The sequence below is a fragment of the Cariama cristata genome, unplaced genomic scaffold, assembly GCF_000690535.1.
Source record: "Cariama cristata isolate BGI_N322 unplaced genomic scaffold, ASM69053v1 scaffold9783, whole genome shotgun sequence".
NCBI classification, from domain to species: Eukaryota; Metazoa; Chordata; class Aves; order Cariamiformes; family Cariamidae; genus Cariama; species Cariama cristata.
The window spans coordinates 44,605-62,696 of record NW_009606672.1 but is presented as its reverse complement, the minus strand read 5'-3'; the positions used below and the strand labels follow the sequence as shown (position 1 = coordinate 62,696).

At 39.3% G+C, this 18,092-nt stretch overlaps 1 protein-coding gene across 1 annotated transcript in view; it reads right to left on the bottom strand.

Annotated features, from left to right (window-relative positions):
* The window catches only part of PTPN13 (protein tyrosine phosphatase, non-receptor type 13 (APO-1/CD95 (Fas)-associated phosphatase)), a gene marked incomplete at its 5' end in the record, with an annotated part of 81,811 nt that overhangs the window by 24,080 nt on the left and 39,639 nt on the right, over positions 1–18,092 (bottom strand). The window contains 10 exons of the mRNA XM_009696458.1: positions 1,231–1,328; positions 1,495–1,918; positions 6,003–6,165; positions 7,308–7,490; positions 8,871–9,023; positions 9,401–9,539; positions 9,694–9,847; positions 10,750–10,924; positions 11,033–11,107; positions 12,594–12,813. Of these exons, the coding sequence (XP_009694760.1) occupies positions 1,231–1,328; positions 1,495–1,918; positions 6,003–6,165; positions 7,308–7,490; positions 8,871–9,023; positions 9,401–9,539; positions 9,694–9,847; positions 10,750–10,924; positions 11,033–11,107; positions 12,594–12,813 (1,784 nt within the window). The remainder of the gene's footprint in view (positions 1–1,230; positions 1,329–1,494; positions 1,919–6,002; positions 6,166–7,307; positions 7,491–8,870; positions 9,024–9,400; positions 9,540–9,693; positions 9,848–10,749; positions 10,925–11,032; positions 11,108–12,593; positions 12,814–18,092) is intronic.

Genomic DNA, 18,092 nt, shown 5'->3' with positions numbered 1-18,092 from the left:
TCAGCAGGACTTTCTGACACGTAGCTAAGATCCTTACCAGAATTGCTGCCCAGAAGATTATGGCTAAGTACACAATAGCGCTAACTGTAAAGCTAAAAGCATAGGACAAACGGTTGCAACCAGGCACTACGGAAACTGCACGCCTCATCTCACTCTTCAAGTAGCTTATGCTCTTGGTACTGAAAAAGCATGGTTCCACAGTCAGTCCTGGTTTCAAGTGCAGTGGGGCCAGACGCAGTAAATGTGTGTATGTCACACTCTCTTTTGGTTTGGTTTGGTTTGTTTTTTGTTTTCTTTGAGGTTTTTTGTGAGTTGGTTTACGCCAACCCCCCAAAAACTTAACCTTCTTCCACTTTTTTTTTGATGTTCTGTAACTAATCAATACTATAACATCAAGCAAAAGCAAAGCAACAAAAGCAAGCTAAGGCTGCAAATGTTGCAGTCATTGTACTTTCTATTATTATAACAGGAAACTTCCTATAACCAGAAACTGATGACACATAGATACTAAAAACTAATGTACAATAACCCAACATGTGAGTTTAAGTCTATTTAGCTGCTCTGAAACTTTTTTTTCTTAATGTGAATTCTGTATTTTTACTGCCTAGTAAGACTATTTGTGTGCAACCCAATCCTTGCCAAGAAAATGGAGTAAGTACATCTGGCTTAGCTCATTACAAGAGTGTGAAACACTCAATGCACTGCAAAAAATTGTACCTAATTTATTATATCCAAATGAGACCAAACAAAAAAGAACTGTGCAGTTACTGCTCAGAGGTACTAGCCAATAGGCAGCTCATGCGAAACTGAGCTCACTCCCAAAAAATCACTCCCTGCACCCTTTCCACAGAAAACACTAAAAAAGTTCAAGTTTGACAAACAGACTGTGAAGACTAGCAAATTATTAAAAGATGCGTACGACAAAATGGCACTCTGAAGTGACAAAACGGAAGATGTTTTCTAGAACAGCTTTTACTGTCAAGTACTAATACTTTGCACATCGGTGTACAGACTGGTGTTGTCCAAAGGAGGATTTTGGGGGTTTTTTGATTCATTGCAACAATTATTCAGGAACAACAGGCAATGGGCCTGGATTACTTTAACACGTGATACCCTGCTCCCTCTTTCAAATTAAAATACTACCATCAGTTAACAAATATATCAAAGCATTACACCCAAAACAATTTTAGAGGTTAGTAAATACAGTACTATTATCTTTTGCATGCTGACCTACAACGTAGGCTTGACCAGTATCTTCAATGGATGAGGAGTCTGATTCATTTTTCTTTCTTTCAGGGCTTCTACTTAAACCTGCATGAGATTTTGAACTTAAAGGGCAGAAGGAGAGAAGGGGAACAAGACAGAGGGAGAGGAAGTTGGGAGAGGGAAGGATCAATGTAATAAAATAATTGAATGAATAATAAATCAAAACTGATGCAAAATGTACATTGACTGTACACAAAGATACTGCAGGGCGGTCAGAGAGACTCTTACTTGCTCAGTTTTAACGCTCCTGCTGCTGACCCAGTATCAAATTTTGGCATTTGCTGAAAGACTCTTCCCATTATGTCTTCTATTTTTTGGGAGGAAGAGTCCAAAGCAGTAGTAGTATTCTTCCTTGGGGGGTAAACTGAGATGTGGCTCTGACTCAGATCATGAAATGACTTGCTCATAACCCTGGGTCTTTCCTCCCACGGAGTCTTCTCGTTCTTGTCCTTTGAAGAGCCAGGAAGCGGCTGGAAGAGTGAGAGCTCTGAGCAGGACAGTCTCTTCAGAATCTCTGCTTGAACAGAGAGAGGTCGAACGGCAAGTCGGTTCAAGGTGCTGCTGGCCAGGCTACCAGTACTGATTGCTCGTCCCATGTTGAAACCTTTGACGGAGTCTGCATGAAGGTTTAGGCTCCTAAATGAAGCCCTTTCTGTGAAATTTTTTTTCAAAACAAAACCCAAATAAATTTAAGTTATACAGCAGAGCTAGTGTGACCTCTTTAGGTAAAGCATGCATTTTAAACCACCAACACACAGAAAGCATATTTCCTCTAGATGCTCAGATGTATGTACCATCATCAGCTACATATAAACAACCACCATGTAGTTTGCTCAGGAAGCAACATTTGGAGTTCATGACATTACACTAACCTGACCACCTACTACGCTGAAGTCCAAAAAACACAGAATAGCAGAATATTTATCCCCTTATTAGTACGAAGACTTATATTCCCTGTTAAACTGCTATGCCTTATATACAGGCACATCATGTCTTTCTGCAAAGCAAAAAATATCCTCAAGCCAAGTGACCTGGAAGACTACGCTTCCTTTAACCTGTTCATACAAGTCTTTTCCAGAATTTGAACAAATAGGGCTCCCCCACCTCTGCACTATCAGATCCTACCAAACTTCCATCCATCGCTTAGTTTTCCTCGCACGAGTCCCTGACACTCTTACAGTACAGCTGCAACGTCGTGGGGGCTTGGCAGCATCTCCGCCTGGTTAAAGTGCACCAGTTCACACAGGTGCACTTGGGGACTTCCCCTGCCAGAAACACCCTAAATGTTCTCGCGCAGAACAGAAAGCGTTGACTGCGGTTCGCCAGACTTTTTGACTCATGAACTAGGATTCCCTTAAGCAGCAGAGAGAAACAGGTTTTGGATTGTAATTAAATTAGTGTCAGCTGAGTCGTGGGAACTGTCTGGGTGGATGTTCTTAGCTGAAAGTAAATGCAAGATAATACATCTTAGCCTAACTCCCTCTTAATTCAGAGCAAAGCTGAGCAGGGCTCATTTCTATTACAGCCTAACTACCTCCTAAGGCTAGCAGTTAAGTTCTGTGGCTTGGCGTTCGCACAGAAACTTGATAAGCTGTGGCAACGTGTTTGCTGGTTAGAGCCTTTAAAGGAAACCAGGCCATCTGAACCCTTCCTAAACTTCACTGATGTCTTGGAGTCAGTTCACAGGGAAGTCTGAGGAAAAGCAATTCTCAACTGCATATATATTTCTGAATTAGGGTTAACTACTGTTAAACTCTACATACAGCTAGGAAATAAGCTGCTTTAGGAAGCTGCACTGTAACTCAAAAGGAAAATGCTACTTTTTGGTATACGTGATCCACCAGCTCTACTGAACACCAAAGTATTCACTATTCAAGAGTGTGTTTGGCCAATGTAACCTCAGCACTGCCATTCCAAAAGGCATCCCTTCCTCCAATACCTATGGCAGGGATTAACTGCAACAGTAACTCATGCTTTCTCTATAACAGGCATACAGACTGAGAAGATTTAGTTGCAGAAGGTATTTTTTTGCCCTTTTTAAAGGTGAATTAGTATTCAACTATCACTTCCTTACCCACACCAAATACCTCCTCTAGCAACAGCCACCAGACAGAGTAGATGAGCTACAGGAAAGTTTTTCTCAATCAGATCAGAGATCTACAAATCTCAGTTTCCCGACTCTGACAGAATCCATCAGTGACACTTGCTCTTGTTGTGTTCCCATCCTGGGGAAGAGCGCCTTAATAAAATATTCTAAGATCTCTTCTCTTGACATTGTACTTAACCTCTGCGAACACCAAACAGGATTTCCCTATGGATTTCACCGTTATCTATATAGACATTAGGCCTTTCATACCTTCTGCCAATCCCTTAACTGAAAATTCTCAGGCACTCAAAACCCATCTTCCATAAGGCTAACCTAACCCTCACTTCATCTTTGTGGTTTTCTTTATGCCTTTTCAGGAATCCAAACATCCATCTTAAAACTCAGCGCTTGGTTCTGTTCACTGCATGGCCACAGAATTTGTGCAAAAAAGAAACTAGCATTCCTCATGTCATCGCTTATCTCCTTTCTTATGTACCATCAAATTGATAGTATTTTTTCTTTTTTTTTTTTTTGACTTTTTGTCTCATCTCTTTCTATTCATGCAGAAAGAATGTTATTCAAGAGGCATTTTCCTTTTATTTCGCAAGTCTAATTCTTTCTATTAGATTTACACGTGCTAAAATGGTTTCTCCCAGGTCACTGAAGACATTGTGCAACAAGTGAAAGACATGTCAGGGTATATCACAGGGGCTACAAAATGCTGTCCCTTATCCCTCCATCCTCTGTTATGTTCCATGAAAATTTGTTCTCCATCACTATGCATGCCAGGCCTTCTCCCTTGTCTCAAAATATTTTTTCCATTCATTGGCTGAAATCAAGGTGAACCTTGCAAGACACTCTAATACTGTATTTCTAAAGAATCTTCCAAAGCATATTAATCTTCTGAAGTCTGCTACTCCGCCCCATGAACACTGGAAGCGTTACAGGCACATGCTTGTGTTCACCGTGCTGTTAACCCAGAATCAGTCCTTAGGTAAGGAACCTCCAAATCGTACACTTGAGTTAATAATATTGTCACCTGCTCCTTTTCTTTACTGTTTTGCTGAGTGCTTCCAACCACCAGTTTTTACTGACATTTTAACAGCTGTGGGAAAAACTGAAAACAAACAACTTGATGCTTCTGCAAGCCAAGAATAATGCTTCCCAAATACTGCCTGGGATTTCACTGCTCTAACAAAAGAAAAGCAGTACTTATAATTAATACGCTATTTTAACTAGCGGCTTCATCATTGTTTTCTCTTATCTCTATTACAATACTTTCTCTTTTTTAAATTACTATTCTAGTAACTCTATCGCTATATTCACATCTATATGCAGGAAACAGACACATGGCTAATCCATTCAGATCAGTAAAGTTATAACAAAAGCAACATTTTTGTTTTAATTCTTTTTACTTTTAATAACCAAGTGTAATGGAATTAACCATAATACTGCTTTATTATTTGGTTCTGATTACAAATGATTGATGAAATTTGAGACCTTTGAATTCCAAGTAATTTGCACTGCACAGAAGCAAACTATTGTTTTCCAGACTCCCAAAGCACAATACATACTGCATCTGTAAGAGTAACCAAGTTTGCCGAGCCAAGAAAGTCTTTCTTTGCAATTCAGGATAAGTAAGCACTAAGTTAGAGAATGGTACAAAATCTTTAAGTCACTCGGTCCTATTTCTTTGCACCAAGTTGGTGGAGCCCAACAGAATAGAAAAAAAAAAAAGGTTGCATAGTTGCCACATGCCTTTCCTCACCCCCTCCCCTTTATTTTTTTTTTTTTAAATTAGAGATCACAGTCTCCACAGCAATGGGGTCAAACTCCATCCCAGCTATGGTGGTGGAAGTCTGGATTAACAGCAACTGGAATGCAGACAGATAAAAACAGAGAACAAAGAAAGAATGAGCAGGCAGACCAACCAAAATAGCACTTTCAGGCTGCGCTGAAGGCCAGCCAGCCAAGTGAGCTCTGCTCCAAATAGCGAATAAATTAGTACAGACAGTTTTTTCAATGACTGCATTCTCCAATTAATATTTTCTATCTAAAAAGAACACATTTACATTTTCTTTTACACACACAAATTAGATGGCAATTCTGAAGAAAACTGACTAGCATCAGTGTTGTTCCTTATCAGGTTCACCAACCATTAGAGTGGAATAAAGACACCCACAGCTTACAGATGCAGCATCATGAAATGCTCCCTGTTGAATTTGCCCTTGCATGATCACACCACTTTATCTGTAATTCTACATTATCAAGCCAACTCATTTCATGTTAAGCAAAAGGTAAAAATCCTACTATTGAAATATCTTCAAGTTCTTTCTGCAAAAAAGCCAAAAGCCATTAATCAAATGGGAAAGTACTATTAGTGACCTATTTTTAGATTCCTTTTATTTCAGAGGAGCTGCTGCATGCCAGTTCTGTGTGATCTGCCAACTCTTCCCCCCGCTTTAAAAAAAAAAAAAAAAAACCACAAAAAAAACCCCGAAACAAACTTAGCTAGTAGATTCTCCTAGTAGAAACCCTCCAAATGTAGAGAGTATATGTAGCACTCAGTAGAATTACTGAAGCTCAAGTTCAGTTTTTCTTCTTACAAAAATACATATAGATTGTTACTGAAAACTATCACAGTCCTTACCAATGTCCTGAGTGTCTTGGTTGCTCTGCCTGGTTCTCATCTGCAGTTGGAATTTATGCTGAGAAGAGCAGAGATGCAGAAGGTACTGGCAAGTCTTACTATTGTCAGTCTGAAACGCATGCTTGATACCATCTGATGTGTTCTGCAAAGTTATTTTCTTCTTCTACACAATGGAGAAAGAAAAAAGTTGGAAACAATGATTTCTTTTAGCCTACAAAGGCTATTTGCTTGTGCACAGCTACAACATTCAAACTTTCCTGAAGCAAAATGCACTGATGGGAGAGATTTCTGTTAAAATAGGGGTTGAAAGTAATCAGAGATATACAAAGTAGTACTTTAAAGCTACTTCTGGGCTAGCTGAGATGATACTTTATTATTATTTAATCCGTCTCTGTTACTGTTAGTGCTGACTAATAACGACCAGTACTATTACGTTTTGCAGGATGGGTTTTTTAAAAGCCTCCGAGGAAGTCCCAAGGGGTGCTGCCACTCAAGAGAAAAAGAACTAGATGCCTGTCTAATTATGAAATCTATCAGTTCACGTTCCAGGTCTTAAATTTATCTTTTTAGTAATTTTTAAACTTCAATTTACCAATTCTAGTTAAAATCGTATCACAGATGAAACAGGCTGTAGCTTTTCAATAAGGTATCAGACTGAGTTAGAAGTACTGTTTACAATACTTGTATAAAAGTAAGCATTTAAAGCTCAACACCTCATTAAAAACTGACACATGACCACCAGATTAGGTGTACCCACTAAAGTTGGCTGGTATCGTCCAGGTCAAGTGTCAGCCCCAGTCATCCAGTACTGTTTAACTTAACTACCCTTGGATACATAACAACTTAAAAGCAATGTAGGTGCATATCCAGGATTCTCGCTCTGGTTCTCCTTCTCTACCCATGTCCCATACGGCAGCAGAGGCAGATTGCCCAGAAATGCAGTAACTGGGCAGAGCTTCTCCCCATGCTAAGAGCAGCCCTTGATCTATCTTCTTAACAGCTCTTTCCTTAGAAGGCAGGGAAGCCACATTTCACAAATACAGATTTACCAAAACACAGGTGCTAAACTCTCTTCTGAGGTTGGAATCTCAGCAGCATAGAATGGGAGCTAATAAAAATTAAATAAAAAAAAATAAACACATCTTTAAAACATCAAAACTCCAACACAGCTCAGCCACACAAAACGTAGTCAGATTATGCTGTAAAACAGCAGTTTAATTTGCAAAAAAACCAGACACACAAAACCAGTATCTGGAGATACAAATATAAACATGTACACACACATAGAGGAAGAGACTGACTTACACTAAAGGATATTTTCTTTGTCTCTCTCCATGGGAAGCGTAGTACAGGTGTGCGGGCACCATTGTGAACTTCAAAAATAACAACTCCTTTGGAGCACACTCCCAGAAGGATACCTGTTTGGGATCTCTTCTCAGGCAACACATGATGAAGATGAACCCCATATTCTGTGAGCCTCTGACACAACTGTACAGATCAATGCAATGAAACTTCTCAGAATATGAAGTTAAGGCTATTACAAGTTTTTTATACCTCTACATAAATATTATATCTCCATATAAATACTTTAATATATGTATATATGGATTTTAGAAAAAAAGACTCCTCTCTTCCTGGTGATCCCACTTACATAGTTCATAGATGTTACAACAGAGATACATCAGCTGCTCTAGAGGGTTATAAGTCTTGGTAGCATCTCTTGATCTGCCAAACACTACAGTAAACGAACCTAGCATTTATTAAAATCAAACAACAAAAGCATGAATCAAGAACACCTGTGAGTAAATCTAACTTGCACAAACCAACTGTTGGCAACAAATTGTAACTAGCCAGATGCACTTGTTATTGACACAGTTCTTAAACACAGAATTAGATTAACACTGCAATTCTGTGATCACATTAGGGCAACATAGCTGCCAAAAGATGCAGTTTCACTTACTTTGCATTCCCAGTCATTTGCTGTCTTTTCAGTACTGGCATAAGGGATTGATGTAATGAATCAACCAAGGGAATGGAATCTAACTGCTCTCCCACCCCACCCTCAAGCAGACTAGGTTTAGCTAGGATCAAGTCCTCTACTCCTGTTCTCTGCGGTTAAGTTACAAGAATACCTTCTACCAAACAAGCAACAGCCTTAGAAGGGATAAAAGTCAGCTGAGTGCCTCTTCCATCACCTTCTCAAAGAGACTGTGGAACTACAGTGGAAGTACAGGGTAATGGTTACCCAGTGTCTCAGCAGCAAACCGTCACCCCCTCAACTCGTTTGCAGCCATTGTATCAAGGCAGCACCTGATCATTATCTCATGAGCAACAGCTGCAAAATCCATAATTACATTTCTTAATGGGTCCTTCCTTTTAAACAAACCAAATATATCTGTGATTATAGTTTTCCTATCATCTTACATAGTACCTGCATAAGGAAGTCTGCTTGGTAATGCTTCTGGCTTGCTTCATACCAAGTACTATTAGCTGGAACAAAGCTTTCCATAATTTAATTTTTTTTTTTTTTCCTCAACAGAAAGAACAAAGGATGTAGGGAATGCAGGGTGTGCATAGCTTCCTTTAGAGTAAACGCAAAGATCAATAGTTGCTTTTAACCAGTTTGAGCTAAAGCAGGAAGACTACTGGCTGGAAAAAAAACCTGAAAGGACGTCCCTCCCATCTTTTACGATTCCTTTTCACTTGTAAGGATGCGTCTTTCGAGAAGATCTTTTCTGTTTTCCTCCTTTCAGTGTTACTCAGAACCTGAGCTGTTTTCCTGTGCTTTTGCTTGAAGTCCACGCACCCATACCCCCACAAGGAACTTCTTAAGTCACAGATTAAGGAAACAAACTGCTGCCCACTTACCTTCAAAAATTCTAACTCTGTCTCTTTTTCAGACGCACCCACATAAGCACTATGCAATTTTGGCAGCTCTTCCTTGATGTAGGACAGATCCAGTTTCTCCAACACTCTAGCTGGGACATAGTGTTCCAGTCTGAAATATGACATGCCATGCACCTACAACACAAAACATTTTTGTGATGGCATCTCCATATACTACTCCATAAGCACAAACGAAGCATAAACATTCATTTTACAGACAATGATATGTTACAACTGAGTAAGAGGGATTCAGAATCTCAGCCCTGACCAAGAGCTTATGGTCAGGTATGAAGCTTAAGAGATAGGGTTCAACACCCAACTCTTGAACAAGATTGCGCAACAGCCCTGTGTTAGACTAAAAGAAAACTCGCCCACAGCAAAAATTGCCAAGAGCATATAAGCTGAGCTTCCAGTCTGGGGCAGAGCTGTGAAGCATGTATGGCAGCTCATAGTCCATTCTTTTAACTAAGCAGCAAGAACCCAGTTTCTCAAAGGTGAAATTGATGGCATACCTCTGCCTGGTAATCTCCATACTCAGCTTGGAGAGCTAGGGATGCTAATAATAAGGCTGTCTCATCATCACAGTGCATCCTGTCTTCCAGAATGTCTTTCCGCAACTGTAGATAATACTGGTGACAGGTCAGCGTATGCCTAGAACAGGAAAACAAAACAAAAACCACAAAAAACCCCCCACACCATCTTTGGTACTCTTCCTGTCATAGCAAATTGCCAGTATTTGATTAATATCCAATTTCTGTGCATAAATTTAGGGCTTAAGGGGTTAAAAAAATTGTCATACACTCACTGTATAAGACTGACATCATCCACAAAAAACTTTATGCGAAAAAACAGAATGAAGTTGACAGGGAGCTTGTTCTTTTTCTTCGGTTCTTCTTTCCATCCTTCTGGAGCTACTTTACTTAGCTTTATGTCAGGATCAACGAAGAAAAATTCATTGTCTGCCATGAATGTTAAAAGGGAAGTACAAGGGTAAAAACATGAAAATCAAACACTTTCTCCAGCTGGAGGATCCAGACCAGATTTACAATTCTGAAATTTGGTTTTGAACAGTGAGGTTTTCTGTTGACTAACAATGGCTTATAAGCACAATAGCTATTTAAGGGAATACTGAACAAGGGCAGAAGAAATAATTTTATAGTTATCCCGAAGACACCAGTGAAAAAGAAAAAAGTTACCCCTCATCATAGCTACAAAATAGGAGCTAGGGTTTCTTTAAAACTTCAAATTTCTTATCCCATAGGAAATGCAAAATCTGTCATTCCTTCTCTCCCTTACTACTTGTGTGCCATTTACATTTCTGCAAAACGTTTTCAAGGCTTTCTAAACTGCCAAGAGCATCAGGAGCCTGACACGGAGAGAGTAAGCTCTTGGGCTGCTAAGGTCTTCCATCTCACGCCAATATTCTGAGCGCTACAGTTCTGCAACAGCCTGTGAGACATGCCAACAGGAAACTTGGGTCTGAACATGTTAGTTCTGCCACAATGACCTTCTACCCAGTGGGGAAAAGAAAAAAGTCCGACCTCTGGTCTGTTCTAATAGCAAAAAATTAACAGCTCAGGAGCAAATTCTTTTTCCTTAAGGCAACTCCTTCTATACAAGGGGCCTTCCTATACACCCAACAGGTCTGCCTCCACAAGAGGCTGCACCATTGCCTAGGCAATATAAACAGAACCCACACCCCTTTCATGTCCTCTGAGGGGTACTGCCTCAATACAAGAGAGCATAACTCAAAGTAAACGCTCTGTAGATGCCAGGCAGTCTCTGCTTATCTTTTCTCAACACCATGTAGCTAATTCTTCTTATTCTGTACCTGCCACCTACATCAAATCATTATTCTTACCTCTTAAAGTAGCCAATCCAAACAAGTGATGCTCCACCAAGCCAATATGGGCAACAACCATATCAAAGACATCTTTACATATCGTTTTGGTATCACAGGTCAGCTCCAGCTTCTGTCCACTCAGAAGCATCACATTTACTTTTCGCCTGGTGTCATCATTCTTCCCTTTCTTAGTCTGCATTTTTCGAAATAAAATACCCCAACATTCGCACTGTGATAAAAGCACATTTGTCGGTTTAACACACTTCCCCTGCCACTGATTGCTGAATAGCCCCTTTCTTACCAAGATAGACTTTGGCAGATCCAAGGAGATGAATGGTTCAATCGTCATTTTCACAAACTCAGGGCCAAAGAAATTCTGCAAATCACAAGAGCGTGGATGAACACTGCGTTGCTGAAACAACAGGCTGAAGCACAGTTAACTCCTGCCCCAGAGGAACCAAAAGCCGAAACTAGAAAATTGTACTGAATTCTTCCCATGAGCTGGTAAGTCTAAAGAGCCTGATTCTGCCAGCATGTGTGCCAGATATCACTGGCAAGCTTCAGTGCTGGTGATATTATTACTCTGCATATTTTCCTTCCTTCGCTGGGCAAAAAGTCAACACTGCAATATTATTTGTCTACCTTTAAAATACAGGGTGTGGGTTGCATATTGGGACCATCTGGTCTTATCTCAGTGAGCAACTGCCTGACATGACTAAGGTTTTCTGCATTGGCAGCAATTCCACTTTGACAAATCTCTGCCTGTGACACCCAAGTCTCACCTCCTGAAGACTGAAATGTTTCAGCCTAATTCTGTCTGCTGGGTTCAAGTAGAGATCCTGGCCAATTTCTGTCTGCCTGTACACAAATAAATGTTCTACTCATTCACCTTGTAAATTATAGGATGTTACCTGTCCAAACTGTTAAGTCCTCTGCACAATACCCACTTCAATACCACATTAAAAATGTGGCCCAAGATTCACCTTTTGAGGTAAAATCTTCATTGGCTACTGTCTACTACCTACTCTGGACTATATGTAAAACATATGCACATAAACCTCTTAAGGACTGGGGAGGAACCAACCTGGTTAGTTAAAGCCTACAGGAACTAACTGGTCAGAGTGTTATGGACTGAAGACAGATACAGGAACTGAATTACCCGGTTTAGGACAGCAAATTCACCTGAGCCTTGTTTCAAGTTCTCTCATCTTTAAAAAAAAAAAAAAATAAAAAATCCAATTCACTGAAAGCAGCAGCAGAGGGCATCAAGCCACCATTTCTTCTAAACATCAGCCACTCTATTTACCTACACCTCTGTCTCACTCTTCCTCTGTAATCTGGTATTTCATCCACAAGACAGCTGGGAAAGGGGAGTTTGCACAGTGATTCAGGGTGAACCCAAGGGCCAAATGCCTCTCTTGCCTCTCTGCCTTTCTTTACCTTCCCGACTTGTTCATGGAATAACATTTGATGCTGATGGGACACCTCCACATTCCACTAACAGAAATAAATACAAACCGAAGTGGTGGAAAACACCATAGAATACAGAAGAAAACTATACTTTGCCTTCATTAGGATACTATACTGTTTAACTGATGCAATCTTTAGTCAAATCTTGTTGTCTGTTTTAGTATCTCTTGATACTGCTTTAGGCTACGTAGCCACTAATGCCACAAAACCTCAGAAGTTTACCCTGTGAGAGTAGATCTTTCCTATCAGGGCAACACCAAACACCTAGTATTTAATCTGTTGATAACTGTTTATTACAGGACCCAGTTTATGAATCCCACATATCAGAGTTTCAGTTAAGACACTGCTCTGTTTCAATGTAAATAAGAGATCACCTGAGATCAGAGCATTACCCTGAGTTTTCTTTGTGTCATGGCTGTTTCCAGGGCTATTTCTCTCAACGGATCTCTGGTGATGTCAAGCATGGAGGACCTAATTGCATCTCCTGGGTAGAGGTTAGGTCGGGACTGCCTAAGCGCCATTCTAGCTTGCAGTTGCATCATTTCTTCTTCCTGACGCTTTAGCATCACTTCTTGACTTATTACATTGCCTTCAAATGGTGCTTCATGTTGCCTATGGTGTAGTCAGAGGGGATGAAAGACATCAGTAGGTATGCGTAAGACATTCTGCTGCTTTAAGCACTTACCTACGTGGAAAACAAACTATTTATCAAATACTACATTAAACACCACATTTATTCAGCAGCCAGGAGGTTAGCACTCTACAGTAATCCATCAGAACAGAAAATGAGCAAACATGCCATTTTCTACAGCTGCCTGTCATTTATTCATATGAAAATAAAGGCTCAGCTGCAGCCTAAAAAATACCTGATACTACAAACCCAGTGAATCAGTACAAGACCAGTAAACACAGAGAAGGAAGAAAAACATTAATGCTTTGAAAAGATCTTAATTCTTCTGTTCAAGCAGGCACTGTGAAAAAGGCATGCTCAAAAGCATGTTGTTAAAGAAAAAACTAAAATAATAGTGTACTTTATACAAGTCAATATCGCTCCAATCACTTACTCTATAGCTATTCTTTACGAACTCTGCACAGCACTGTTATTTATTCCCTGATTTTTCTGGAGCAGTAGTAGAGCTTGAAATATTTATATACAGATTTGATATGTATCAAATCCTATATACTAAATTATTCTAAATATCATACTTGAATGTTTTCATCCTCTTATTTTGCTGAAAGTCCCCCCACCTTTTCTCTTAAATTCCTAAGAATGGCTTAGTTGATACACAACCACCACAAAAAAGAGAGTCTAAATCAATAATCCAAAGGGGAAAAAAAAACCCAAACAAAAATCTCCATCAGTATTTCTGAAAAACACAGCAACCTATCCTCCAGTTCTTTTCTCAGCAGGTATGGATCCCAAATGACCTAACAATTTTATTCTCCATGGAAGGAAAGAAATCCATGTCCTGTTTTGGGTGAAAAAATGCTATTTTTTATTTGAAAATCAGGAGGTTAGGACGCGAAGAAAACAGAAATCCAGGAAGAATAAAACCAACTTCCACTCCTCTCCTTTCACTCCTCTCCCATGCAGTCCCATACTTACAGAAAAACACCTTTAAACCCCAAACTAAATATAAACCAATCCAGGTTTTTTTAGAAATCCTAAAACAAGAAAAAACAATGTTCTCCTTCTGTTGATATAACCATACAGAGGCAATTTTTAAACACAAGTGGACAAGGGAAACTAAGACAACTTTCATCCACCAAAAAAACCCCACTTTTAGCAATTCCAAGCTAAGTGTTAGTTTAGATGGTATGCTACAGTAATGAAAACCATGAAAGAGCAAAGGAAGCATTTTGAAGCCTGCATATTGTTGCGCTGAAGTTTAGCAATACAGATAAACGTAGAGTAAGTCCTGCACCGACACTGATGTACAGCCCTTTGTAGCAAAAGGTAACCTACAGATTTTTAAAAGACATTAAATTTAAATACTTACTTTTTAAAAGAACCTAAAGAGATGTTTGGAGAACAACAAATCAGTTAATAAACTAAGAGAAAATGCACCTGTCAGACATCACAAGTTGTCTATGCCAACTGATGGACTTGATTTCAATTTTTTTTTCATCTTTCTACAGCAGTTTCTAATGGATGCCAATAGCATGAACAGTGCACCACATTTTCTTTATTGTTTTTTAATATTAAAGTTTCATTGGTTCGCATACAAAATCAGCATTAAAATGAGAAGAGCTATGCTATCATGAGAGTTCAAACAATAAAAGTGCCACAAACTGAGCAAAACAATGCTGAAGTTCCTCAAATGAAACTTCAGAGAAAATATAGTTACAGAAAAATGCATTAATGTAAGCTCATTATCCTTTCCATTGTGCAGGGCTTTCATAGCATCGCTTCCCTTCTCCATCCTCTGCTCCCTTCTGCAACAGACTTAATAACGTGCACCTAAAAGGACTAAGAAATGAGAGAAGGTCTCAGACCTGCAAAGACTTGTGCACGTGCTTAGCCTTTCACCAAGAGGAAGCTTATTAAGACTGACATATGTGGGAATATTCACAATGAACTAAGTTAAATACACCCACAAGCACCCTTCAGATCAAGCTCTAAGGATGGGCTCTGAAATAAAACAAAACCAAACGCTTTCTGAACATAATATCTATGAATTACCAAAGATGATATGAAAAAGATAGACATGTTGCAACTGGCTGTATCTGAAAGCATTTGCTAATGTGAAAACCCCTACTGCAGAAAAAAATTTTGCCTTTTTAATAACATACAGCTCTGTGCAATAGAAATAATCATAAGTTACGGTGTGAAGTATCATCATTATGTTGGTTTATCATCTTCATTGACATGTATTAGTTTCTCTGAAAAATGGCGTGGGCGTGGGGTGCCTGGGGAGGAAGCTCAGAAACCTAATGGTTTAAAAATTTTCCTAACTTAGTATATAAGCACTATCACCAACTAGAAATCAGCCCGCTTCAGCATCCTGGGTAAGTAAAACTAACTCTGGCTTGGTCAGACTGTCAATTTTCTATGATTCATTCTTTAGGTTCCAAGACAAGGAATGCACCTCTCATTCTACAGAAGAGAAGATACTGTTGACAGATATAGGTAGAGCTCTCCCATGAAGTTCAGAATATGCAAGCATTATTACTCCAACAACAACAACCACCAAAAAACTCCCCAAAAAAACAACATTCCAAATTACATTCCTAACAGATAACCGCATAAAAGTGTGTTTCCTATGGTACTTCATCAGACAAGTACCTGGCTGCTACTCTGTATTTTCATCAATGTCCGACTGTAAACCAGAATCTCACAGTTACTTACTAACCTGAAGACAGGAGGTGAGCAGTCACTGGGAAGGCTCACTCCTATAACAGTGGGAAGCAAATTAATTCCTCACTTAGTATACTTACCAAGAAATCAGCAGGTATTGGATCAGAGAAGGAAGTTGGAAGGAGGGAAGCAGGTAGGCATTCTCTAATGATTAGTGCAGTGGAAAGGTCAGGAACAGACTGAGAAAGATGGATGGATGTCTTTTGGTAAAGCAGGAAGGACATGGAAATGAAATCTAGTGGAAGGAAAAGGCAACAGAAGGAAGAGATCCGTGTCAGCTGCTGCTCCTAAGGAGAAAAAAGGAAGAAACAGTAAAGGAAGAAACAGAAAAAAAGAAGGGACAAAAATAAGGAATACAAGAAGCAAAGAGGAAACACGGACACAGGTATCCATTGCCATAAGGAAAGCATTCCAAGAAGTTTAAAGGATAACAACAGTCACAGAACATAAGAAGAGTTTGAGTGTACTCTGAATGTACCGCTGAAAAATCTACACAACCTAACAACAGAAGTCACGCTGGTTGATAACTCTTAAAAAAAAAAAAAAACACAGTGAAGCTGTTCAAACAATAGCACAGACTCCCTCAAATCCAAATCTCCCTATTTGATTTACAACTCAGTTTTACAAGGATAAGTCCGTGGATAATTAAGCAGATTGCCTCTAAGGACATGCCACAGGAGCAGTAAATTTAATATGTATTGAAGTACAGATACTATCTCTGAACAGAGAGAAAAACACTGAAACATGCTCCCAAGTGCTGATGGAATTCAAATAATGGATATTCAAGTTGCATATACTTCCCCAAACCCTGAAATCAAACAACCAGCCAAAAAATGTCGACTCCAATAATCTGCTCCTTGAAATTACTTGTTATCAAGAGTTTTACTTTGAGAGCTTATGTTTCTGAAGTTCTAAAAGCCATGGTCTTCTGCCACACAGGGTATCTTAAAGCAGTAACATGAAATGTTTTGGAGAAAAATATTAAGATACTTTCTTAGAAATCTCCCTGCTTAACTAGCTACCATCTTTGATGGTATCCCTTTTTACACTTGTTAGCACTGGAAAGTTGTTGCAGAAAGACAGGAGCATAAGCCAGTGCACAGTTTTCTATTCAGCTCTCATAATTAACAGCGATATTATCTAAGTATTACTTTAGGACCAAATTCTGCTCATGGCTGCTTTCCTGTTTCTCAATAGGTCTAGAAAAAAGCGAGTAAAACTAGCTTTCAGGAGTTTCGCCTCATTTTTCCATCTTGGATATATTCACTAGTCTGGTACTTGGATAAAAAAAAAATTTAATCTTTTTCACCTTATGAAAATGGGGAACAATTAGGAAAATCCGTAAAGAACTGTCTGTGGTACCCTACCATGACATTTTTGTGCAAGTGCAGAGTGGTATCTTTTAGCAAAGGCACAGAGAGGGAGCCAAGCAGAAACAGGAGAGTCGAAAGTAAGGCTGTATGGTTACATACATGTAAAATCCATTGCACTGCTAAGCACAACAGAGAAGTCTATGCTGCACTTACAAACAGTATTTTCCTTCTAGATTTCACACACACACAAATTACATCCATTAAAGGTACCAGTCTTAGCAGAGCAATATAAAGTAAAATAATGTAAAACAAACCATGAGAAAGTACGTACTGTTTTACCACGGCATTTTCACTTGCATAATAGGCCTGATTAATTTACAACAATGTGACTCATTTACATACCACACACTACTTTCCGTTTCTGAAACATTTTGTAAATAGAAACAAAAGCTCTCTACCAGCATCCGCAAATTACTGCTGTTTTATTTTGAAGCATAGCTACAGTGTTGAATTGGCAACTTTCCTGGGTTTAAGTCAAAGAGAATGAAGGTTGACTTAGCAGTATTCACCAAAAGAAAAAAAAACAATGGCAAATAAGTTCAGAAAGCTATACGCTTATTCTGTACACGCAGTAGTAATCATCTACTTTGCCACTTCAGTGTGGTGCTAGGTTAACATAAAATGCAAAGCAGAAATCTACAGCTCTTTAACGGGGTTACGTGGAACATAAACCTGTAACCCGAGTCCTTGAAAATTTGCCCTAAAAGCTCACATACTAGCCAAAATCCTCTTACGTCAAGACAGGCTAGATTTCTAAGACTGCTTGTACACTGCAGTTTAACACATGTGCCGTTACATGAATAGATACCATATTCCTGCCAACAAAGCAGCGTTGACCCAGCGAAGCAATGCCTAGATACTTCTGCGCTGCAAGAAATGCCAATATATACACTTCTAAATGACTTTGCATTTTTCAGGCAAAGCGCAAGTGGTAAAAAAAAACAAAACCAAACAATGCAGCTGCTCAGCAGATCACCAAAGTTTTAAGATTTCCAAAGTAACTGTTCTCTTGTTCATCTGCACTCAGATACAACTCATCTGAGACCCTGCCTTACTCAGATCCATTTAAGGCACACAATACAGTGCACGAAGCAGACGGTCATTTATTTTCATCTCCATGTTCAAAGCATGGCTCTAAGCCCTACTCACTGCACATCTTA